Source organism: Lepidochelys olivacea (genome assembly GCF_965140295.1).
Source record: "Lepidochelys olivacea isolate rLepOli2 genome assembly, chromosome: 18".
NCBI lineage: Eukaryota > Metazoa > Chordata > Testudines > Cheloniidae > Lepidochelys > Lepidochelys olivacea.
This window is the reverse complement of record NC_140428.1, coordinates 22079238-22104516: the sequence shown is the minus strand read 5'-3', so window position 1 is coordinate 22104516 and position 25279 is coordinate 22079238. Positions and strand designations below refer to the sequence as shown.

Below are 25279 nucleotides of genomic sequence, written 5' to 3'. Positions count from 1 at the left end.
GGTAGATTGCTGCTGTGGACATGCTCGGGAAGGGTTTCCAAGGTGATTCAGGGCCAGCTTTTCAAGAGAGATGGAAAGTCTTTTCAAAGTCTGTCTCCAATTGTGGTTACTCAGCCCTTCAAAAACACCCTGACCATAATCAGAGATGGTAATCGTCACCACACGCGCTGGAAACATCTTTAGTGAGAGAGGCAGAGAGAGCGAGCGTGGGTTAAAATCAGACCTTATCAACCCTTATGCAAAGCGAGTTTGTGCGTATAAAGGCATAAAGAGGGGGGAGATCTCTAGGCTACGCTTCCCAATGTGACAGCATGGCCAGGCAAAAGTTTTGTTCTAAATTGGGCAGCATCATTACTGATCCAATCACAGCTGGCAGATGAAGCTCGCCAGCAGTTTCATGCCTGAGGCTGGACGTGAAGAGCCTTTGCTCAGCACAGAACACACCGGATGGAAGCCACATCTTCGCCATTTGGCCAGACGCTCTGAAGTTTCCTTCATTCCACTGCTCCCTCCCCACAACCCAAGCCCACTAAAAACCTACAAAGCCCCAGTTCACTGAAATCCTCCCCCCACCCCGGTCAAAAGGCTGCTAGCACTGCATGGATGCAAAGGGAAAATGGACAATTGGGGCTCTTTATCCAGGCAGCCCTCAAGGTCATGCTTAGCACAAAGGGCATTGAGGGATTTCATCCCCCTGCCCCTCCTTTTGCAACTTTAAAAGTCTCACTGAGCAGCTTCAAACTGGGCCACAGACCCCCAATCCCAGAACAACATCCTCACCAATGCAGAGACCTGGCCTGATGAGAGAGAGAGAGAGAGAGAGAGCGCAACGCCGAGATACGCGACTCACCCAGTGGCACAGCTAGTGCTGGACAAAGTGGACATTGTTCTAGCACTCGGACGCAGCACTGTTTGCTAGCAGAATCCAACTTCTCTGGAGATTTAAGAGTCAGCAAGTTCAAAACTCTGAGCCAAATGGTGCGTCCACGCCAAACTTCTCTCATGAGAAACCCTGATAATCTGTATTACAATGGCATATCTAGAGACCCCGTTAGAGATCAGGGCACCACCATGCTAGGCATCGCATAAACACAGAGACTCTCAGTCCCTGCTCTGAAGGCTTTGCAATCTACTTAGACATAAAAGGAGAGAGATATTTTGCATTTTTACTTCTATTCTACAGGTGAAGAACTGCAGCACAAGGAGATAAGGGGACTTGTGTAAGGTCACAAGAAATGGGTGACCGAGCCAGGATTCAAAACAAGATCTCCTGAATCTGGCCACCCTTCCTTGCATAACCTTCACATCAGCAGCAGCTTCTCACATGTAGGACGAGCAGCAATGCCTGGAAGAGCCCTACCAGGGAAAATAATTCTGTCCTACGTGTTCTGCTAATGAAGTGGGGATGCAGCCACCCACCAATACTCAGAACAACTGGGTGAAACTCACTATGGGTGGTCAAAATGTTTTACATGAGCTAAGAGCTCACCCAAACCCTCCCCACGGTCCCAGAGTGACCCACAACCCCTTTTTTAAATGGCTGAAAATATTTGGGATTTTCTTTATAAATTAGATTCCTTCCTTGGGAGAAGTCGCTCTCCGTGCAGTTTCTTAATTGGGCCAACTGAGAACAGCCTCAAGGCTTCCAGAACAGCCTCATTAGGTTTCCAGGCAGATTTCTAGACCAAAGACGCTCAGATTGGCGGACTCCTGAATCGGATAATTTTTGGCACCAAAGGCAGAAGAACTGGTCTACGAGTCAAAACATGAGCCACACTTGGCTGCTGTCCCCCCAAAGTATTTTTGGTCATGTGTTTCATCGGGCAGAGCCACAAAGGCAGCCTAAAGCTTATCAGGCAACGTGTGACCCCACTTGCAAAAACACCAAAATGTTGCCTATGCAAAACAGGAAGAGCCTCCCACGTATTTTAGAAACTTGGTTGAAAACTTGACCCTGCTCAGAAGTAGTCTGGGTTCTCAGCAAAATGCTCAGTTCTCTACCATTGCATCATGCCGAAGAGAGCCAAATGTTATTCTCTTGCCTTTTGGGAGGCACGTCCAACTGGAGAGACAGAAGTCAGAGAATTAAATGGCTCTGGAATGGTCTTGAGCGTCGTCATCCAGGCAGTTAATGGTTCCAATCTAGTTCGGGTGCGTGAAGGCTAGAACTCACCACCCCCCGATGTCCCAGGGGCCGATGTGAAAATCGATTGACGTTCTCAGCCCTCCTTCCCCACTGGATAGGTGTCCGCAGTACAGCAATTTAGCAGAGAGGCCAAGGATCAAAAGGGCGTGGAGAGTGGAGGAGTCTCTCCCCCGAGAAGACTCTCAGCCTCATCTGTCTCTCAGTTCACCAGGCCCCAAACCAATATCCACAGTCACGTGGACCTGATGCCATCTCCTCCTTCCCACCAGCTAGCATGAGGCAAGGTGGGATGGCTTCACGCAGTAGCCTAACGTGGATGGGCACTTCTCCTGCAATCACCACATGGGGTAATTATGGAATGGGTGCAGATGGTTCAATCAATGCAGGCTTCAATGGGGACAGCAGGAGGGTAGCGGAGAGTTCTCCCATCCCGCTACCCGCCATTCCCAAGATTTCTCTGCAATGGAGAGAAGAGAGTATCCCAGGAAGAACAAACGTAAGGCAATTAGTGAGCTCATAAGTGGACAGTGGTTTCTCCATGGGGTTTGTGCTGCATAGATTCTAGGCTTTTGTTTTCTGCTCCCATCCAAGCTTTCCATACAGAACAAGCTCCCTGCCCCCAAAGTAACACTTCCCCCACTTTGCTGGTCAAGCCAGATTTGGGAAAACAAAATTCATGATTCAGAGAAGGCATTTCCAGGATGTACCAAGGTATCAGGCAAACCACAGCCCCAAGTCAAACTTGTAAAGCAAGAAATAGTAGCAAAAAAGCATTTAGGCCAAACTCTCTGCTGGTGACACTCCACTGAGTTCCTTGCAGTTACATCCACAGAGAGTTTGGCCCTTTATAAGACAAAACAGGATTTTTATCTACTTTTCGTCAGGTGAGAAACCCAGCCCTCGAAAAAGATAGTCTTGCAATTAAGGCACTTGACTGAGACTCGGAACAGTTGGTTTCTAATCCCAGCTCTGACACAGACCTCGTTTGTGACCTTGGGCGAGTCTCTCAGTTCCCTATCTGTAAAATGAAAACAACACTCTCTTTGTCTGGCCTATTCAGACTGTAAACTCTCTGAAGCTGGGACTGGGTCTTACCAAGCATACGTATATTTTGTTCTCGGATGGGACCTTTAGGTGCTAACATACTAAGCTGCCATGACAATTGCTTTTTTAGATGTTTTCTCAAGATTTCTTGAATTCCTCTTTCAGCCCCTTCTTTCCTCCTCATTCTATCTATACTCTTGCAAAGAAACAGTATCTCCTCCGTAACAGAGCTTGATTTGAACCCTGCAGTGTGTATATGTAATTCATATGACAGAATCCTAAATTCTGTCTCTTTGGTGATAGATTTAATCAGTCAAATACCAGGTGGAGAGGACTTTTACAGCTTTTTGCAGGGAGGAAGGGGGAACAACCTATAAAATCCAGTGTCTAGCTAACAATAACAGTGTCCTACAGAAGTGTTAATAGGGACATCACTATGGGAGAGAGATGCACTCTAGCAAGATTTTATTACCCAGAAGCATTTTCTATTGCATGCAGCAAACCTAGATAAGATCTGTTCCCATAAAATGTGACCTATTTACCAAGTTAATAGGGTCTCTATTAGGTGCTTTTAACAGATGTGTGTTACCGCTGTGGCCCAAGGCCAGCTGCATCTCAGGAAACTTTCAAAATACTGTTTCCCCTTGTTTAAAGTTATTTACAGAGAGCTGACTGATTCTGTAAATGGATCCTTGCTTTTCTCAGAAGTGATTCTAAATATTTGGATGCTTCAAAAGGCCAGAGACACGGCTCTAAGCACGCACCACAGTTCCCACATGAGAACAGAGGAGGCCTAGCACAGCCCAGGGTCTCTCCGACTTGCCAAGTAGCTTCCATCACATCATGCCTGATATAAGAGGCTAGTTCTGTTAAGAGCCAGTATTGAGCTTTAGAAGATTGGGTATCAAAACCCTAATTAGCATCCAGTCCTTCCTTTGAACAAATAAGACAGAGTTGTGATTAAGTGAAAGGTGAAGGTAGAGGTGAAAACAGGGCTAGCTTTTACGGTATTTTTAGAACATCTTTTAATCGGGACTGCAATATGCAAATATCCTCTATGGAAATCAACACTAAGATGACTGGCTGAGCAACCTCTGATGTCACCATTCCACACCTCCCACCCTAACATTTTCTATAGCTGTCCTTCAACCCAAATTAAGTTTTACAAACCTGTGAAAGTTTAATAAACAAAATCTTTCCCAAAGTGCCCCATTGTTCCCCAAGACCCTGGTCTCTACTGGCTTTCTGTGCAAATGTCATAAAATAGGAATGCTTGGCTTGTTGCCAGGTCCCTGTGAAAAGGCTCCACTTCTCATAACCCACATGAGCCAGTCCCTGAAAGGGTAATTCAGCACTAAGTAACCCATGGATGTGTGCACAGTCACCTTGTCATCTGTATTCCCCTAGCACCTAGATACCCTAACAGAGATCAGGATCACATTGGGCAAAACACCATACAGACCCAGAATAAGATAACTCATGAGAAACTTGTATCTTATCTCCTCCTTAATCCGAGTATGAGGGTCACTGCTGCATTTCTTCAGCTAAAGTTGCAAGACCCTTTCCGTTCTATGCTGAATCAAATATTTATGTATAGCTATTATTAAATGTATTTTGTTAGCACTGCTAAAGTACACAGAGCTTGAGACAGCCTCAGTTAATAAAAGGTTCAGTACTCACAGATCCATGTCAAAAATAAAGACTGCTCAAGAAAACAAGCTTCTCCTGATACTGGAAGAAGAGGGGCTTGCAATATCCAAGTGTGGCAACATGTTATACTGACTAGCTGAAAACGATCTGAAGAGAGGGGAGGAAGGAAAAGAACAGAGATGGGGCCATGGAAGATTCTTTTTGTATTTGTCTCCATTCAGATTTTTCACTGATTTGGAAAGAACTAACCTGACTCACTCAGAAGTTACCGGATTTCCCAAATAAGTACAAAGAAGATAAAGAGGGTATCACTCCATTTCCAACCCGACACAGAGCAATTGCTGCAGGGACAGAAGCAAATAATCCAGGCTGCATAGAGTGAGAGGAAGACGTGGGAAGAGACATTCAAGGGATGGGGACAGAGGCTGCTGCATCTTTTGTGGGAGGGCTTCTGAGGAAGAGACTTACCTGGAGATCCATGAACATGTGGATCACTCAGTTTGGGGGCTGGTCAGCCAGAGCTACAGCTAACCTCTCTCCTCGGCCCACGTCCCCTCTCTCACGAAGGGAGCTGCCTTTTCCCATATTCTTGGAGAACCTGAAGGTGGAAGGCTAGCTCGCTGTCTGAAGAGGTACTTTCTGCTCCTGACCTTCAGACACGTTTGGTTCTTTGAAGAACAAGGTGGGCAACATGATTGGTTGGAATTCAGATAACCTAATGCCACTCATTCTGTCCACTGATCTATGCTTTATAGTTCCAATTCCGGAAAACAAACTTGCATGGCGTCAGTTTCAATGGGACACAAGCATGCCCAGAACTGCTTTCCTGACTCATGAAATGTGTGCAAGAGATGATACCATACATCGTGCACATGACCCCATGTGTGTGACAAAGGCAGCATTTGAAGGCAGTCACTAGAAATGAGAAGGGGGCTCAGGCGGGAAGATTTTAGATGATAGTACATTGTCAAAGGTAAGATAATCAGGGAGAAAGATTTTTTTTCCATCGCTTAAGCATCTGAAGCTTCATATATGACACCTGGCTTGCAAAAATCAAATGCACAAACTTAGAGGCACTTTCTTGGAAACATTGAAGCGTCACAGGCTTTGCTGATTGCATACTTTGTGTGCGAGGTTGGTTCAGAATTTCCACTGAATCAAAATGTGTCAGTGGGTTGTGGCCACACAATTGATAAATATTAAGACTTCAAGGCAAACTTCATGTTCTGTGCTTGACACACATCTCGCCAGCTGTGGGCGAGGGACATTGGACTTGGATTGAGCTACCCACAATTTGTTTTTTTAATTCAATATTTATCTTGTGGTCACACCTACCGACCACCCAGCTCAAGACTCCATTGGGCTACAAATAGTAACCAACCATCCCAGTTCCCAAAAAGTAGTGGGAAAGCACCTGTACCCTTAGCACATACAGTAACTGCCCCCCCAGTGTCAAGTCATCATGGATCAGGCTAAATGGCAACACAAGGGTCTTCTTCCTCTAGAAAAATGTTCCAGGTACTCCCCTGAAATCCCAAATCACCCCTCCCCTGAAATCCCAGATCACCTCCCTTTGCTGCCCCCCTCCCCACACACCTGCAAGAACAAGGGACATATAGACTTCCTTATACAGGAGATCTGGGAAGCTTTGGCTAGCAGTGGCTATTTTGGAGGAGGTCACTGGCGTTTTAACCATTCCATCATAGCATGTGCCAGGAGCAGAACAGAAGGGGTTGCAGATTTAAGGGCAGTTTGCATCATCATCAGTGGTCGTGTTGCTCAGGATAGCGCCGAATGGAGCCCCGGCAAGGCACTGGAATGGCAGACGTGTGTGGGCAGAGTGCTGGAAAGGAAAGCTTGTGCAGGCAGATGCTGCTTCTCACACACTATACCTGACTCTACCGAGATGCCGTCAGTGGCTCACTTTGAAAACGGACAAAAACATTGACTCAAAAAAATAAATTAAAAGAAAAAAGGCATTAACACCACACAGACAACCCAGTCTTATGCTTCTTCTCTCCCAGCGATCAGCTTGTTCAAGGCAGCTCTGTGTGACTAACTCTATTTTCCATTCTAATTAGAAAGACTTCCTGTCTCTTATTAACTCAACAGCTTCTGATTGCAAAGATTACCTGCAGCATAAGCAATTAAAGTCTGATGCTGAAACTGTCTACCCTGCTGAAAAGTTAACCACGTTCCTTCCCATGGCCCCCCACATTACTGCCCAGCTTGTTGTAGATCAGCATGAATGGGGATATTTTGGGTTCCAGCATCAGAGAGAGGAATCGGGGGGGGGGGGGGGAGGGCGGGACGGAGGAAGGGTGCTGGAGCGAGATTATACTTTTGGGAAACAACAAGTGTGAAAACTCACTTGAAATATTCAAAACACTATTAAAACCTGCAAGTGGCTACCAAGAGTCAGGGCATTGGGGAAGGGGATACAGTACCTCCAACAAACAAGTTACGCTCACATCCTGTAACACAGCAATACCTTGCCAGATGGGGAAAAAATATCTAACCAATATATTGCAGCATAGGGTTACTTTAAACCAAGTATATGGTAATGACTTGTAAACCTAAATTAACAGCCACTGAAAAAACTACAAACGACTAAAATAACGTCAGAGAAGATGCCTGCATGGGGGCAGGGACACCGTTTCATTCTCGTTAAGGTTCCAGGTAGGTATGGCCCAGGAGGGGTTAAAGCTACCCCTGGAACACACAAACTGCTCCTTTTAACCTCATGGCCTCGGGGGTCAGCTCTATTCTTTGCATTATCGGATAGCTAATAAGACAGAAAATATCACAATGCCACTATGTAAATCCATAGTACGGTCACACCTTGAATACTGCATGCAGTTCTGGTCACCTCGCAGAGAAGGGCAACAAAAATTATTAAGGGTATGGAACAGCTTCCATGTGAGCAGAGATTAAAAACCAGAGACTATTCAGCTTGGAAAAGAGAGGACTAAGGGGGGGAATATTATAGAAGTCTATAAAATCATGCATGGTGTGGAGAAAGTGAAGAAGAAGAAGTGTTATTTACCTCTTCACATAACACAAGAAACAGGGGCTCACCGAATGATTATTAATAGGCAGCAGGTTTAAAACAAAAAGGAAGTACTTCACAGAATGCAGACAACCTGTGGAATGTCCTGAAGGTCAAAACTATAACTGGATTAAAAAAAGAATTCGATAAATTCATGCAGAACTGGTCCACCGATGGCTATTAGCTAAGATGGTAAGAGACGGAATCCTGTGCTCTCAGTGTCTCTAGGCCTCTGACTGCCAGATGCTGGGACTGGATCACTTGATGATTGCCCTCTTCTGGTCATTCCCTTTGAAGCATTTGGCACTGGCCACTGTCAGAAGACATGAGACTGGGCTAGATGGACCTCTGGTGTGACCCAGTAGGGCCGTTCTTATGTTTATCTTCATTGCAACTTTTACATCAGTGGAGTCCCACCAGGCACAAATGGAACGTGATCCACTGTTTCCTGGAAGGCCACATTCCAAAGCCAAATCACCATACTCATATGCTTCGTTTCTGTAATGGCTTTGGGCCCAAAGGTCCCCAAAGGACTTAAGGTTATGTACACATGATTGTGCAGAAACGCAGCCAACACTAGGGTTGAGGGGGTCTGCACGTCAATGAGAGACGCTGACCCAGTTTTCAAGGGCAAAGCCCTATTTTTAATGGAAGTTGCCTTGGGATCTTGTCCATGCAGAGCAGACAGCACCTGGGCTTTCGCAGGTCTCATTCAAAAGGCCTACACAACATGAATGTTACTCAAGTTTATCCTGGAACAATGAAGGGATCAATCAGTCCTGCCAGGATTGAATGCTGTGCTGCTCGAGTGCTGAGGGATTCAAAGCGGACACTCAGAGGACTAGCTTGTCTCTTGCACTTCAAGCCCTCAGTGATCAGCATTTGCACCTGAACACAGAACCCTGCCGGTGCTCTATTATGTACGCTCAACAGGGATCAACAAGTTGGGGGTTGTTCGCACACAGGGCCTATGATCCAAAGCTTGTGGAAGTCGGTGGAAAGACTCCCATTGGCTTGAACAAGATTGGGATCAGGCCCACGTACAGATACCTGTATGCAGCAGGCAGATGCCCCTCCCCCTCGCCCATTTGCATAAGCATTCATCAGGGATTTGCCCACTTAATCAAGTGTCTGCAAGAGTGCATGTCTCAAAATTAGGCCAGTGCCTATAGTTGCCCCGGTGCAACCATCCCCTGCCCCCATTTTCATACCTGACGGAGAGAGTGAAGTCTCCTGGATTGCTTTTACTAGGCCGGGCCAGAAAACTCCCATGGACACCTCTTGTCAGGAGCAACTTCTCTGCTTCTATTCCATTGATGTTGGGGTGAAACCACCTACAACAAAAATGTGGGGTGTGAAAACAAATATACATTAGGTACCATCCAGTCATCAACATCTCCTCCACTGGGGTGTTCATATTGGCTTCTGTTCACTGACCCGGCCAGGTGGGAGAACTTGGGACCCACTTGAAAGCAGTGGGTCTTTCCATCCCACTCGGTTACAATTCTCACATATACAAGCTTCCCTGCCACCGTCCTAGGGCCCAAGAACAGTCCTTTGCAGACATTTGCATTTCAACAGCTCTGCCCGAACTCTTCTCCCCTCAATTAGTTTGGGTGGGATCTCAGCACGGCAGTTCCCATCCCTCTCCTCTCCCTATGGGCGCAGACACAGAAGACTGGAAATATATGGGTTAGTGGGGGGGACGGACGGTGTTATTTGGAAGTTAGAAAGACCTAAAAAAGCATCTCTACCGTCAATAACCAGCAGGAAGCTGAAGGAAATGAACCCAAGTGCTTAGAAGAAGGTAGTAGGGTTCTGAAGATTGGGTATGTGTGTGTGTGTGGGGGGCAATCACACACACACACGCTCTGCCCCAGGGGTGGCCAACCTGTGGCTCCAGAGCCAATGTGGCTCTTCAGAGGTGAATCTGCGGCTCCTTGTCCAGGCACCGACTCCGGGGCTGGAGCTACAGGCTCCAACTTCCCAGTGTGCCAAGGGGGTGCGCACGGCTCCACCCCCGGCTCTGCCCCCACTCCACCCCCGCCCCTGAGCCTGCCGTGCCCTCGCTCCTCCCCCCCAGAGCCTCCTGCACGCCATGAAACAGCTAATCGGGAGGGAGGGAGGGGGAAGGCGCTGAATGGCAGGGCTGCCAGTGGACGGGAGGCTGCTGCCATATTCCTGTGGCTCTTTGGCTCCTTCTCAAGGGCAGGTGGGCCACCCCTTCTCTATACACTTACACCAATAGCAAATGAAAAATTAAACCACACTCCTATGCCACTCCCCCAGCAACAAGAGGGATTTTTCTCTTTTCCATCAGCACAAGCTGCTGTAAACGGTTCTAGGTTTAGTCCTAACTCATGGGGGCCCTATGAAAGCAATTAACAAGCAGGCCAAAAAGACTACTGCCTTCAGTCAGTTTGGCCCAACATATGACACAGGCCCGTTTGTGGTATTTATTTAAGGGTTTGTGTGGGTGTCTTTTAAGGCAAAAAAAGGCAAAAAACCCCCAAACCAAAATAGCACAAAGAGACCAAAAGCTCTAATGCTACCTCATAGCCATGGGTCTTAAGTCTGAAGCCCAGGATCGCACCTTCAGAGTTTTCTACTCTGATTCTGCTGCCGAAGTGGTAGCGGTTTGAGAGAGGGTAGGACCCTCCCCATCTGGGTCTGCTGCCTGATCAGGGCAGGAGGAGAGGGGGACTCTCCTGTGATTTACTAAGGCTGCACAGAGCCCTCATAAAAGGAGGGGATTTTTAAAGGAAAAAAGGCTAGCGCTAACTAGGCCAACGAGTAGAGTTGCCCCCACTGATCCCTGTTTTGAGAGAGCTGTCCCAGATGAAATGGCTCGGAGGTCCCAGTTGTTTGCACCCCAGATTCAGCAACCCTACCTGTGAGCCTAGTCTAGGCCCTGTGTTTATTAACAGCATTAACCACGTGGTGGGTGGACACAAGTCACATTTAGGCCTGGGCTGGCCACAAGTTTTGTCAGAGCTGCAGCGGGGACAGTGAACCCAATTTTCCAGGCCACAATAACAGTCTGATACTCTCTAGGTACAGGTGTAACTCAAGAGGCACAATTCGCGTTACAGCTGCTGTCAGGGACTGAACAGGCCAAGGAGACAGAGCTACTGTTACACCACGAGGTGGTTCCTCCAGGCCAGGGTTGAGACACATTGGCAGGACATTATGGGTGAAGCTTGTCCTGCCATCGCCTGTGCTAGGGAGCCACCGAGGGCCTAATTTTAAACACCTCTTTTAAAAAGTGTGAGTGTAACCCATTGGCAAGTGTGTCCCCCGCGAGGCACAACCCCCAGAGGATACCGGTTTGTTAAAGCAGCCACTTGGGAGTCTTGATTTTTAGCTCAAGCTATAGCGACTCATAATTTCAGCTCTGGAGTTCCCTGGTTCAACCCCGGGAGTGTTGGCCAAGATGACAGCCATCCCACGAGCATTGCTTTAAAAAAAACAAAAACAAAACAAAAAAAACTTTAAAAGCACGGAGAAACTAGCCGAATCCTCAGCATCATATTATAAAGAAAGCCGAGAACACAGCAAGATCAGGGAAGCTGCTTTGAGTGCTATTCTGTAGTACCATGGCTGTTAGTGTATATAGATCGTAGGGAGTACCAGTAAAGAAGGGTTGGTAAAAAGGAGACTACTTATGCATAGGTGACAACGTTTTGTCATCATTTAGATTAATTTTAATTTCATCTCAGGATCAGAGTGTCAAGTCATCTACTGACCTCAATTCATGGTCTCAGTCAGTACCAAAATCCCTTGATGGAGCTACAAGACACTGGTGCTTCCCCCAGCCCAGCACAAGTTAAAGCCTTGTCTACGCTAGGGCAAAGATTTTTCCGGAAGTGACCGTTTTTGGGTGCTCGGTTTGACACTCCTTAAGTGGGGCTTGATTTTCTGAACGCACTGAACCTGCTTTTTGAAAAATGAGGCCCCTTTAAAAGCATCTCAAGTTGCACATCTAAAAACTGAAGCACCAAAATCATTAGTCGCTTTTTAATATCTTGACCTAGAGTATTAGTACGTTAGTTAAAAGGTCTTCGTTAGCAAGCGCTAATACACCTTTAAGCAGGTGATCTGCTGTAGTATTCCTTGCATTCATCTTAATTAACAGCTAACTGCATAGTAATGTGAAGTGGCATTCTTTAAGGGGTTGCTGTCGCAATAGACAACAAGAGCAAATACAGAGTTAGGAACTGAGCAGTCAATCAATCACACACCTCATTTGGAGCCAGAAGTACACAATCAGGCAGCAGAGACAAAAAAGCAACTACTATACACAGCACAGTACTGTGTTAAACGTAAACTAGCAAAAAAAATAAAGGAAAAGTTAAAAAAAAAAGATTTGACAAGTTAAGGAAATGGTTTCTGTGCTTGTTTTGTTTAAATTAAGCTAGTTAAAAGCAGCATTTTTCTTCTGCATAGTAACGTTTCACAGCTGTATTAAGTCAATGTTCAGTCGTAAACTTTTCAGAGAACCAGAAGGGTTTGTTCAGAGTTAAAAACGTTCCAGAGTTACAAACAATCTCCGTTCCCAAGGTGTTTATAACTCTAAAATTCTCCTGCATGGCGCTCAGACTCCCCTTCCAAGGGCCACGGACAATCTTGGAAGAGACCTCACTTGGGCAGAGAGATTTGCATTACTACTCTAAAGAGAGTGACTCTAAAACGCAAGACCCTCATTCTCAAATCAACCATTTAAAGTGAAACTGGGGCCTTCACAAGAGGAGCAAACCTGGGCACATTTAATCAGTTAGCGCCCTACATATAAATGAAGCCAGATAAACCTCACAAACCTCCTGTCTGGCAAGAAATCATCATCATCATCATCTCCACTTCACAGATGGGAAAAGTGAAGGACAGAGAAATGTCTTGCCCCGTGTTTGTGTGCAAGAGACTCTCATACACAAACAAGAGAAAATTAAAATAAATGTAGCATTTGCTCTACACTTAGGGCTATTTCCCCCCCACCCCCCACCCCGGACTGAAAGGCTCTTTTGGAAAGGGGCGGGGGGAAGAGTTATATCGTAACTGGTCCAAAAACGCAATTTGAAAACAGGACGTGGAGGGCAGAATCTGAACAGTTTTAGAACCTCATACTTCTGAGACCGCAAGCAGCGACTCCCCTTGTGCAGAAGCCAAATACTTAGTATTCTATAAAGCTGCTACAGCCGGAACAACAAATGGCTCTAATGGAGTTTAATGGAGCTCGGGGACCAGGCAAAGTTGCGAAATGTCATGGATAATGTTTTAGCTGAGTGCTTAATGACAAAGACGGGCTGTGAGGGTTGGGCATGATTTTTCTTCTGTCTCGCTAAATGCATCACAGGAAACTCTGGGCTACATGTCTTTATATGCATTAAACAATCCTTACCAGGGCAGACACCCAGGTACCTCAATGTGTTCTGAGACCATCCTGGTATCCAGGAGATCAGAACTTCACATGCGTATCCCAATGCTGACCTCCGCATTCTCTGATGTGTGGTCACACTGCCAGCTTCTCATGTTTCATGACCACACACATGCCTACAAAGGTTTCCATCCCACGATTAATATTGAAATGCTAGCAGTCTCTTGGCTACAGCCATATTTTTGATGTCACAAACCAGGGCAGCTGCATTAAGGTGGCCACTAATGGCAGGAGGAACAGAGGTGCTGCACTTGGGAATGTTCAGGTGCTGGGAGTGGAGGGGGAGCTGGGAAGGGGTCTCATTGTCATGGGGGAATGACAGGATGGTGGCTCAGGGGCAGAGAGATGCCCAGTCTCCTCTAGTTTTCCAGTCTCTTCCTCCACCCTGTATCTCCTTAGCTTCCCTGGGCCCAATGCAATGCTCATTAGCATCTGTTTCTTTGACTACTGATTCTCAGTGCACTATGGCAAAGAAATGTGGGCCTTCCCATGCAGCACCCTGACCCTTGCTCACCCAAAATTTGAACAAGGCAGTCAGGAACAGGGGACGAGGCAGCACCTCAGGGGGTCAGGTTTTGGGCTTGTCAACTTGGGTGACGTCTCTCAAAAGTTAAGCAGAGCCTAAAAGCCAAGATGCTTCCCTAGTCACTCCTACTGCTTGGAAAGAAGTCAATACAAACATCCATGCACACACCCCGCCGTGTTTAGTGAGCACGAAGCATGAAAACCTAGGTGGTCCTCATAAACAGATGCAGGAAAGGCCAACTTCCGAGTTCAGTAGTGGAAGAATCTCTTCCAAACATTACTAGGTTTACAGACCCTCACTGGGTGCTAAGATAAAAAACAAAGCCTCCCCCGCACGTCTCTCCTTCTGAAGGCTATATGCAGAAGGGAACGACTTGCCGAGAACTGCCTTGGGATAGGTCTCTGGCCCAGAAACGCGGCAACTGGAGACTCACAGCACGAAAGCGACTGTTTCAAGTACAGATGGTTACTACAAGGGTATCCCCACTCCGTAGTTCCCTTTCCTGAATGCAAAATCTTTGTGAAGGACTCTCTGAGCATGTATGAATAGCTGTGCAAAAACTGAGGGCTCAGTTCAAATACACATTCCAAACCAAACCTTTGACAGGGCTGAAACAAATGCAGGTGACTTAATTCCCAGCTATCCACTTTTTTTTTGGGGGGGGGGGTGCTTGTTTTTAATTTTCAGGTTCAAGGTTGGCCCAAGAAGAATTTGAAAGAAGTATTGAAAGAAAGATGCTTCTAGGGAGATCCCCAGCTTAATCTGACAACACGAGAAGTTATTTTTGGGAAAAGAAACACACGCACTCACACAGATTTGCGATCCTTTGGGAAGGAATGCACAAGATAGAAGTATGACTAGCATAACATTCTCAAAGTAGGTCCATTTCTTTAATGGACATGAATTGCATAAGTGTCCCACTGTAAAATAAAACATGTGATGTAATAAATTGTTTTCACTCTTCTGGAACTGGGTCAGCCTTAAGAGAGACTTACTTTAAATGAAGACAGAGATCTAACTATCATCGTTTTTGTATTTGGAGCTGAAATCTACTCCAGGCAAGCCTGCTTTTCTACAAAGAAATGGAAGATTTCCTCCATGGTTCACTCAAACCAAAAATATAAATTAAAATAAAAATAAAAATTAAGAAAAAAACCCCAAGCACTTTTCAGGAATCCAAAGATCAACAATAGAAACTGCCCCAGGAAATTTGTAAAACAAGACAGGAAATGAGACAAGTTAAACACAGCACAAGAGCCAGACTCACAGAAGGAAGTTACTCAGGCCCCTCTGGAGGGAAGAGGGCTATGAAAGCCTGATTCAGTTTGGACAGGAATTGACAGCAAGGCAGAGCTAATGCAGCGAAAGATGCTCTCTGTTTAAATGTAAAGCCAGGCTGACTAATGCTCCAGCCCTCAGTCAAAAGGAGAAAGAGGTTTGACAACCACAAAAATGCCAGAAAGCCCTCTGTGAAAACCTGGAATGACTAACCACCTGGTGAACATGAGACAACCCAGACAACCCACATGACATATGCAACACTTTCCCTTGAGGCAACACAGCTGAGTCTCAACTGCTCTTGTGATGTCAGGATCTTACTAGCTCTTCCTCCTCCCTCGGCTGCGTCTACACTAGCCTTTTTCCTGAGGCCTTCTTCGCACTTGGGACTAGCCCCAATTCAGCTAGCTGTGGACGGCAACCTATGTAGCTGCACACGGTCTGACCCTGAGTCTAGACAAGGGCAAACTGGAGCTTGCAAAACTGAACTAGTTGGGGCTCACCCCAGTTACAGGTAGGAGCAAGCCTTAAATTGGTACAAACCTCAAGATTTACCCTCCTCATAAATGAGGATAAACCCCAGTTAGTTCTATTGCTTCAAACCGGGGCTTAGCCTCATCTACACTAGAAATGCTACAGTGGCACCAATTGAAGACCCTGAGGCCAGGTCTATACTACAAAGTTAGATTGACATAAGCCGCCTTGTGTTCATCTAGTTGGTGCACGTGTTTACACTTAAAATGCGACTCCCACTGACACAAGTTCTCCATTATGCCAACATAGTAAGCCCACCTGCCTGAGCGGCGTCCAGCCTGGTCAATGCACTGGGGTTGACCCGGCATAAATGCAGATACTGCGTTCTCCCTCTCGACCCTATCAGTCCTCCAGCAGCTGCCCCATAATGCCCAACGCTGACTGCTACGGTCACAATTGTGAACTCCACTGCTCCGCGGTCACAGAAACCCCCAGGTGTTGCAAAGAATAGTTTTCCCCCTTTCCAAGACACCTAGTGCAGAACATTTCTTGCAGCCCTAGTGATGGAAAGCAGAAGTGCTAAGACCAAGGCTGCCAGGAAAAAAAAACAAAACAAAACCAAAACAACAACAAAAATGAAATTTACGTCTTGCTCAGAAGGGAAATCTGCCAGCTACATATGCTGGTTCAGCCATGCATGCACATAGCCCTCCCTTGCACACACAATCCTCCCTCAATGCACCAATCATAACATCTACCCCCATGACAGCTAGGATCACAAGCAGAAAGCTGGTAGTCATTGATAAGGGGTTGAGGAAAAAGCATCATGTTTTTTACTTCATGCTCATGAGATTCACCACAATGCATAGGAACCGGCACACAGTTTGTGCCCCACTTAAGCCCCCAGGGTTAAAGCCTATAGATAGGCTGCTGCTTGGCTGAATTCGAATTACACAGTTTCAGGAAGTTATGGAGGGGCCAGACAAAAAGGGGGGAGGAGGGGGAGAAGAGGTCAGAAATCAGACCGTTAATTCCTAACGGCAGATGTTGAAATTTGAGACATCAATGCTCTATAACCGTTAAAACACAAAGTTGTCTATTTTGACACGTGATGTTGACAAAATGAATATCCTTATATCAAACTAAGTTCTCAAACAGCATTTTTATATTTTATTTTTTACTTCGCCTAACTGTCAATTTCAATTATAGATGGAAATATTTTGTCAGCTTGTGTGTGGTGAAATCCATGTTTACTGACATTTACCAGTAAAAATCTACTCCTTCCAAGCCTACCTACAGGGAAATTTGGGGTTGAACGTAAGCTGCTAACAAGTTAAAAGCAGAGTTGCCATGTTTTCACAGGTTAGCTGACTCAAGTTAAAATAACTAAGTTAAAAATATACATTATGTCTTTGCTGAAAAAAATACGAATTCTGGCGCTAACAAAAGACCGAAAAACTTACTTTTATTGAGCTGTGATGTGGCAATAATATATGTTTTAAGTCAGCAAGCGCTCATCTGGAGGGAGGAGAAAAAAACCGGTCAACCCTTGTTTCAAAAAGTTTAAAAGATTACACCGGCCATAAAAACACCTCCCAGACCATTTTCAAATTTCCTGAAACTAAATCATCAAAAACCACATCATCCACAAACAGACTGAGGCTCAAGAATTAGTTTTCATCTCTATATTATTATAAACTGAGTGAATCTGGATATTGGACCTGGAACTTTGTGGGATGAGCCAAAGACAAACTTCACCCGAAAATAATTGAGGGGTGGGTGTTTGGATTGGACCCTGCTTTAAAAGCAAAAAAACAAAAACTGACAAAGCTTTTTATTTATTTATTTATTTATTTAAAATAGCCCTGTTAATGTCTGGAGACCATGCCGGAATAGCTGGATACTCTAAACGGTTTCCAAGAACCAATGTTATTTAAAAATCTATTTTGCAAAGAAAATGAACTTGGAAAACAGTATGTATCCAGGTTGAAGTCTTCAAAGCTGCTCAAGGGTGTTTAGATGCCCATTTCCCATTAAAACGGGATTTAAAATCCCACTCTTCTATTTGAACTTGCCTACAAATGGTGGTGTTTGCAGTTTTGTTGCAGCTGTTTGGGTCCCAGGCCATGAGAGAAACAAGGTGAGTGATGGAACATTTTATTGGATCAACTTATTATGGTGCAAGCAACAAGCTTTCGAGCTTCAAAGAGCAGTTCCTCAGGTCCAGAGAAGGTCACCAAAGTGTCCAAGCTAAACACAAGGTGGGACAGATTATTAAGCATAAGGGATTCACACGTGCTGTAGGAGACCATTTAAAATGAAGTGTGAAATTAAGGGTTAGCAGGTAGGAGAGTGTGTTACAAATTGTAATGAGCCATAAAAACAGCATCTGCCCACTTCATTTCACATGGTTTTACCTCACACGGCCTTGTCTCTCACACAAGGCCTACACATGGCTTACACTCAGAACAGAGTTTAAGAGGGACAAACTTTGTGTGCACCCTTCCAGACGTGATTTGCACTAAGATGATAAGTCCCTCTGGGTCTCCCTGTGTAAGTGCTGTCTTGTCGGGCCTGCTCCTTTGAAGAACTAAGCGCATCCTGTAAAGGGCTGAGCACTCTCAGTTCCTGTTGACCTCAACTGGGCAATGAAGGCACTCTTTTGCAGGGCTTTTCTACATCTGAAAGTGAATGTGGATTACGGTAGAGTGTGAATTTAAAGCTCGACAGCTGTTCCTAATAACTCCACATGTGGACACTTATTCCAGAACAAAAATGCCTTGGCCCCACTGGGTTAAGCTCACTGGGAACAAAGCACTCGTTAGGCAATTCTACATATAGAAAAGCCTTTAGGCCTTGTCTAGGCAGAGAAGTTGCACCACTAGAGTCTCGTTTACACGCAAGTTAGGTCAACAGAGCTATGTTAAAAAACAAAAACAACAAAAAAACCCCACACCCCAACCAAGGTAGCTATGCTGACCTAACCCACAGTACAGATGCAGCTATATTGACAGAAGAATGCTTCTGTCAACCTACCTACCATTGCTCAGGGAGGTGAAGTTCCCACACCAACAGAAAAACCCCTTCCCGCGGCGGAGGCTGCATCTACATTTCAGGGTTATGCCAGCATAGCTAGACAACACTGCTAAGATGGCAGAGTCTCTGGAGCGCACACATATTCTACAACCTTCCTTAAGTCAGTGGGAATTCTATTATGCCCACATATGTCCACACACACGTCTTTCCCATCAAATTTCCCCCAGGTCAGTATAGTGCCCAAAATCGCTGGTACTTTCCAAATGAGAAAATAAAATTAATACCCTGCAGACCCCAAGTTACCAGCAACTGCCCATCTCCGAAAAGCCACCAAGTTGGAAAGGGAAGAGCAGAGTGTCAAGAAATTATTCAGGAACCAGCTAAAAGCCAAAGGCAGGAGTGGAAGCATTGAGAACTCCAGTATTGTCAGCCCCAAGCATTCAAAGATTTGTGAGTTGGGCCCCAATAAATAATCATGAGGGTTTTTAAACAATAAATGCTGGGTTCTTTTTATTTCCTCCCTGTGTTTTGAGTCTTTATGTCACATTTTCTATCTTTCTTCCCACAACCACAAGGGCTTGAAACTTCCCCCCCTCCACACACACAATGAAAGCAGAGATTCTCAAGTAATCGACTCCAGCAGCTGGGGCTTTAATATCAAATATTGCAAGACAAGAGATTAAAAAAAATCCCCATCACGTCAGGTGGCAACACTAATCAGTGTGGGAGAGCAAATAAGCAAGATGTTCGGGAAACAGAAGTCATCGTGAGTCCACAACGCAGAGCCGCATGGAGGTCGTGTGTCATAGTTTGGTGTTTAAGACCTCTTGCAAAAAGATTTGTTGATACGGAGATGGAAATAAGCAAACAGTTTAATTCAGTATCATTTAGGGAGGCGTGTGATGTGTGGGTGTCACATTGTTTTAGTATATTAAAGCTTAGTGTTTTAACAAAGCTGGGGATTGACTGTACAGTAAATGCTGTGTTTGCTTTGAGATGTTTCCGTATACATAGATTAGTTGTTTCTCTTAATAGTACGGTAATAGCGGTTCTACATAAAAGCATGCATGAATATAAAACATTTCCTAAACCGGATAAGACAAGTCTGCCTCCTTTGCTCTTTCTAGTCTGGTTCAATTCAAATCCCTGTCAGGAGAATAATTATACCAACCCTAGCCTAAAGGGAGTGTGTGAAATAAACACATCCAGCAAATAGAGTCAGTTTTACATACAGGTAAATATTTTCATTTTCCCAAAGCCATCAGCATCCAGACAGCTAACCACTCCACTGCACATCACTTAAAGCATCCTTTAGGGAACAAGTCTTACAGAACTTAAGGGAAACTTAGAACATTTGGATTGAATTTTTAAACCGGCATCTACAGTTCTATAGCAGGGATAATGCTGCTTTATATTCCACAGGATTTGAAAGTCATTTCTAGAGAACCCTGTTTCTTCTAGACTTATCAATTCTATGGGGCTTTTCCATAAGGGATACCATATACATGTATGCAGAATAATGTATTAGTTTAGGCTGGCAAGTTAGGTACTCATTTAATTTCAACGAAGTCATAGGTATGCTTGGAAGGATTCGAGTTTTATTGATAAACGTTGGTAAACATTGATTTCACCCCACACACACAAACCAAGGTTCCATCGATACTCTGCCTATCTGTAAATTTTGAGTAAGCAAAATGTTGTTTGAGAACTTCTTAGAATATAATTTAAGGCTATTTACTTTGTACATTTAGACACATGATGCTGCTGCTGTGTTTTAATGGTTATAAACCGTTAACTGTTAGAATCTCAACTTCTGTCATTAAGCCATTATGGTCTGACCCCCACCTCTCCACAGTCTGAAACGTGCGCACACACACGCTTCCTGCAACTGTGGAAGTTTAAAATAGTGAAAAGTCAGAAAAAAATGCTTAAAAACATCAATATTTTCCGAAGTTATTTAAAAAGATTGAATTCTGCCAACCCTAGTCCTAGACATCAAGATGCAGAGGGCCCACCAGAGCAGCCCGTCCAACCTTCTGCATATCACAGGCCACCGACACCCCCTCAGCACCCACACACTCAATCCAAAAACCAGAATATCACAGCCCCCGGGAGACTAGACTATTATGTGCCACAGGCAGAGAATAAGCAGGAGTGAGGTGCACCAAGGCTCGAGGACCCCAGAAGCAGCTGACTATTGTTGACAAAACCGTGGACTGTAGACATGGCCTTAGTCAACCCACAAGAAAAAAATTTTACAAGATGATTTTGAAAGAGCAAGGTGTGGCTTGCAGCCTCCCCATAATCCCCCTGCCCTCTAGTTACTAGTATAGAGGGGGCACTCGAGTTTTTAAACTGTCTCACCTTTCTACCTTTGGCTCAGAGCTGGTCTTGATGACAAACAAGGAAGAACTCCAGTCGTAAGTCCATGCTAGTGCTCCCATTGGTACTAGATCAACGGTGGGAGGAGAATTCGCAGCACTGATTATAGTTCTGTGCGACACCACTACCAAGGTCCTCTGAATCTTGCTCCAGCAGACAGCAGCGAGGGGCTGATAAATGCAGAGTTAAATATGCGCACACCACAACCACCACCACAACCCATGGTCAATTGTTTTAGACATCTTTGGGACAGTCACTAACTCCCAAGAAAGCAGGAAAGGGCAAAAACTATTTTTTTTTAAGTTTTTTACAATTCACAGTCTCAACCCAACCTTAACACTTTGTTGTTCTACAGATCTTCCGTCCCAGATGTCAAAGCGCTCTACAATCTAATCAATTTCATCTCGCAGCCCACCTGAGAGGCAGGAAAGCATTATTCCTCCCCTACCCACCAATTTTGAAGATAGATGGGCAGAGGCACAGAAAAGCAAAGTGACTTGCTGAAGATCAAACAACAAGCCTGTGGCAAAGCCAGGGACAGAACCCAGATCTCCTCATGCTGTGGTTTTACCCCAAGACCATCTTTAAGTCAATTTCCCTTTCCAGCCTACTTTGTTAACAGGATTGAAGGCGCATATGCCATAGCAGGACATTTCCTAGAGGCGAAGACTCTTATAAGGATTAGCACCCTGCACTGGGCCTTTTATTTATACACAGCTAAACCTCTATAACTGCACTCATGCTAATAATCCACCAAAATCTTTCAGACAACACACAGTCACCCTGTGGAACTCATTGCCACAAGAGGTAACTGAGGCCAAGAGCTTAGCAGGATGCAAAAAAAGGGTTGGATTAAAAAAAGGAGTATTTAAAAACACATCAGTAAGAATAAAAAAGAAAAAGCAAAAAGGGAATTTTAGAAGGGATATAAACGCTCATGCTTCAGGGCAGAAGTCACTCTTTCAGGAACTGGGTCAGGATGGAAATTTCCCTGGGGACAAGTTATCCTAAAACTGCTTACTACAGGGTTCCTTCCACCTTCCTCTGATGCTGAAAGGACTAGCCATGGCTGGAGATGGGATACTGGTCTAACCTGGACCACAACTCTAATCAGATATCTGTAGAAGCCAGTCTGTGGTGGTGCATTAGGGGGCTGCTTCAGATGCCCGGGTGTGCACATATTTCCAACTGCTAGCTGCACCCCGTAACCAGCGGCAGACTTTCCATCAGCCCGGTGACAAGAACTGTACAGATATTTTCCATGTAGTTTTGAAGTAGCTGGTTAGAGTGTACACTCAAAGGGACTTCCCCAGAGAAACACTGCTCAGTTACATGATGAGTCACTCCCGGGCAAAATGCTTCACACTGAACCTTCTCCTCCCTCCCCATCTATATATGGTCAAGAAAAGGGCTGCGTTAAACCCTTCCCCGCTGCCAGTCCACAATGCGTGGCTTAGCAAGGGTGGCGTCCAACAGAATGGGATAAAGGAGGTTAAAACATGAGTAACGTGATTTAGTCATAATGAGCATCAAATAGCCTTGAAAAAGCAGGAGTCCTATTTGCCTTTTGGTCCTTTAACAGCAGCGATTGCGTTCACGCCAACACTAGACATTTAAATAAATAAATACCTGGCTTTTCTATAGCGCTTTTCATCAGCACATCTCAACATGCCTCTCAAAAGGTGGTCAGTATCTTGATCCTCATTAGAGCCCTGCAAACCAACCTCAACTCGACTCCAAGTGTCGCGTCCAGGCTGGGCTGGCTTTCCTCCTCAGGCCAGCGGGCATGGCTACGTGTCCCACTCCTGTGAGCTGCCACCATCTTGCTGCGCGTGGTCCTGAATGAACATATCTGCCGAGGGATGGCAGCCTCTCTCACCCCGCAGAACACTGCATGGGGCGGGGATGCAGGAGCGGAGCATGCAGCCACGCCAACCCTGGGTGGGTAGAGAGACGACAGTGACTCAGGGTCAGCAGGGAGGGGTCAGGCTCAAAAAACGATATAACCGTCTCAGGCTTGGGTCCGGGTCAGGGCTTTCAAAAAAATAAAAATAAAAAAAAAAAATCAAGCCTGAGCAGACCACTTGTAAAATGAGGCACAGAGGGGTGAAACTGATGGGGAAACTGAGGCACAGAGGGGTGAAGCAACTTGCCCAAGGTCACCCAACAGGCCAGTGGCAGAGCTGGGAATAGTACCCAAGTCTCTTAAGACCCAGTAGTCCCGTGCCTCTATCCATCAGGCCATACTCCCTCCCCCTTTTTTCTAGAAGTGAATTGCATCCTTCTCTTAGTGAAAAGATGAGCTCACCCATCAATTGGTTCTCTGCTTCTAATGCACTCGTCGCCCTGATAGCTCAGTATCATGTTTCACAAACCTAGCTGCCAGTCTTAGATTAGTCCCTTGGTGGGTTCTTCCCTCTTTTTTTTTTTTTTTTTTTTTTAAAAAGTCAGATGCTCTAATGTTTCCTATTGATCATTTCATGTATTTTACATGTGCCTGATCAAAGTCTAGTAGGGTGCCTAACTCCCTTAGGCCCCTTATTTTTGAAGGGGTGAACCGGGGAGCGGAGAAGCGTAGGGCGTGCTCCTCAAACCTCTAGTTTGGCTTAGCGTGGGGTGGGAAGCGGGAGGGTTTGGCTGTGAAAACTGCCAGAGCCTTTCAAAAAGGCTCTCAAAACAAGCTGCACATCAGCTGAAAATAAATAAATAAATAAAATAAACCACCACCCTCCTCCTTCCCAGAGATACAGCCAAAAGTACATGAAACAGGGAAAACTGAAGTGAGGGCAACTTGCTGTATAAAGAGCCCAACCCACTCATTTAGGGAAGCCGAGACGAGACAGCAAACAACTGAAAGGGGAGGTTGATCCCCAAGCCAGTGGAGTTCCTCTGGACTGACCAACCACAACTGGAGCCTTGTCTGTTTGGTGGGGAGGTTTTTCCACCATGGAGCTGCACTGCTGCAGCTTATCCCAGTTTGAATCCAGGATAAGCCACTCCAGGTGCCCCCTTTTAAAAAAAAACAAAACCCCAAACCCCACAGTAGTGCAACACATCTACACTAGGGCTTTGCACGGGTGCAGTTATACTAGTGCAAACATCACCAGGGTGGAGAAGTCTTGAGAATCAAATTTGGTTCATAGTAAACAGCTTGCATAGATTTGGGCAGATTTTTCACACACCTCCTACTTAATTGGAGCACAGAAGTGTTATGGAAAGCTAATACAACTTGCTCTCTTAAGTCACTTGGGCACGTTTGAAAAACACCGCCCTTTGCATTACATGGCAGTTACGGAACTCAGCTCCCTACTCTAGGGATACTTCTCATTTCTCTAGCCCCTTCCACAGAGGGCCTCAAAGCGCTTTACAAACCATAGCAGAGTCAAGCTCACCACTTCACTTTACAGTGGGGAAACTGAGGCACGGGTGGTTAAAGGGTTGCTTTTCAGAGGTTCTGAACTCTCACAGCCTATTGGCTTCAAAATTAAGTTGTACGTGCCCAGCACTTCTGAAAATAATCAAGTGCTTAGGTCTTATCTAAACAGAAAACTTGCACCGAGTTCAATTAAAATTGATTATGTTGCTTTAGTTACATCAGGGCAAACCTCTGCATGGACACTGAAATCAGTTTACCCCACACCAACTTTAGTGACAAAGTAAGTAAGAGGCTTACTCAGTCACACAGCAAGTCGGGGGAGAGCTAGAAAAGCAGAACCCAGGAGTCCTGGCTCCTAATCTCATGTTATCCACTATATAATCATTCTTGGCTTTCTGATTCTCTTGGAAGGTCACCACCGGTTTTTACAAGAAACATTCACATGCCGCCATCGTGGCTTGACACAGTAATGGAGAGCAAGTTTATTTCACTATCAGTCGGGCTTCAGGGGGAAGCAGGCAGTAGGGGAGACCCAGCAGTTCCGTTCTGAGCAACTGCTAACATTGGAGTGGGTGAAGTCACGCGGTTATTGTTCTCTGGCCTTGTAACACCCTCAGGGTTGCGATACAGAAATCAATCACCTTTTGCAGTCCCTGGGTTACTTAAGCCGCAAGCCATTAGTAGGTGTACACAGGGCATCCCAAACGCAAAGGAATCCAGGAGCTTCTGCTTTCTTGAGCCAGATAATGCTAGACCATCTTTACCTATGTGGTTCCGGCTAGACACATGGCAGCAACAATCAGTAGCATCCTACAGCCTCTCTTCTTCTGTATGTACGAACGTGCACGTCCACTGCCCTTAAAGGGAGGCTACAAAAATGTCCAAGT

At 45.5% G+C, this 25279-nt stretch overlaps 1 protein-coding gene across 3 annotated transcripts in view; it reads right to left on the bottom strand.

The window, feature by feature from the left end:
* Nucleotides 1-25279, bottom strand: part of LOC311532878 (tyrosine-protein phosphatase non-receptor type 11-like) — an 83244-nt gene that overhangs the window by 21094 nt on the left and 36871 nt on the right. For 2 of the 3 annotated variants that reach the window (XM_084651801.1, XM_084651802.1), the window contains exon 2: nucleotides 9101-9223. In XM_084651801.1, the coding sequence (XP_084507927.1) occupies nucleotides 9101-9223 (123 nt within the window). Of the gene's footprint in view, nucleotides 1-9100; nucleotides 9224-22740; nucleotides 22954-25279 lie in introns of all 3 variants that reach the window. The other variant, XM_084651800.1, reaches the window with a different exon arrangement.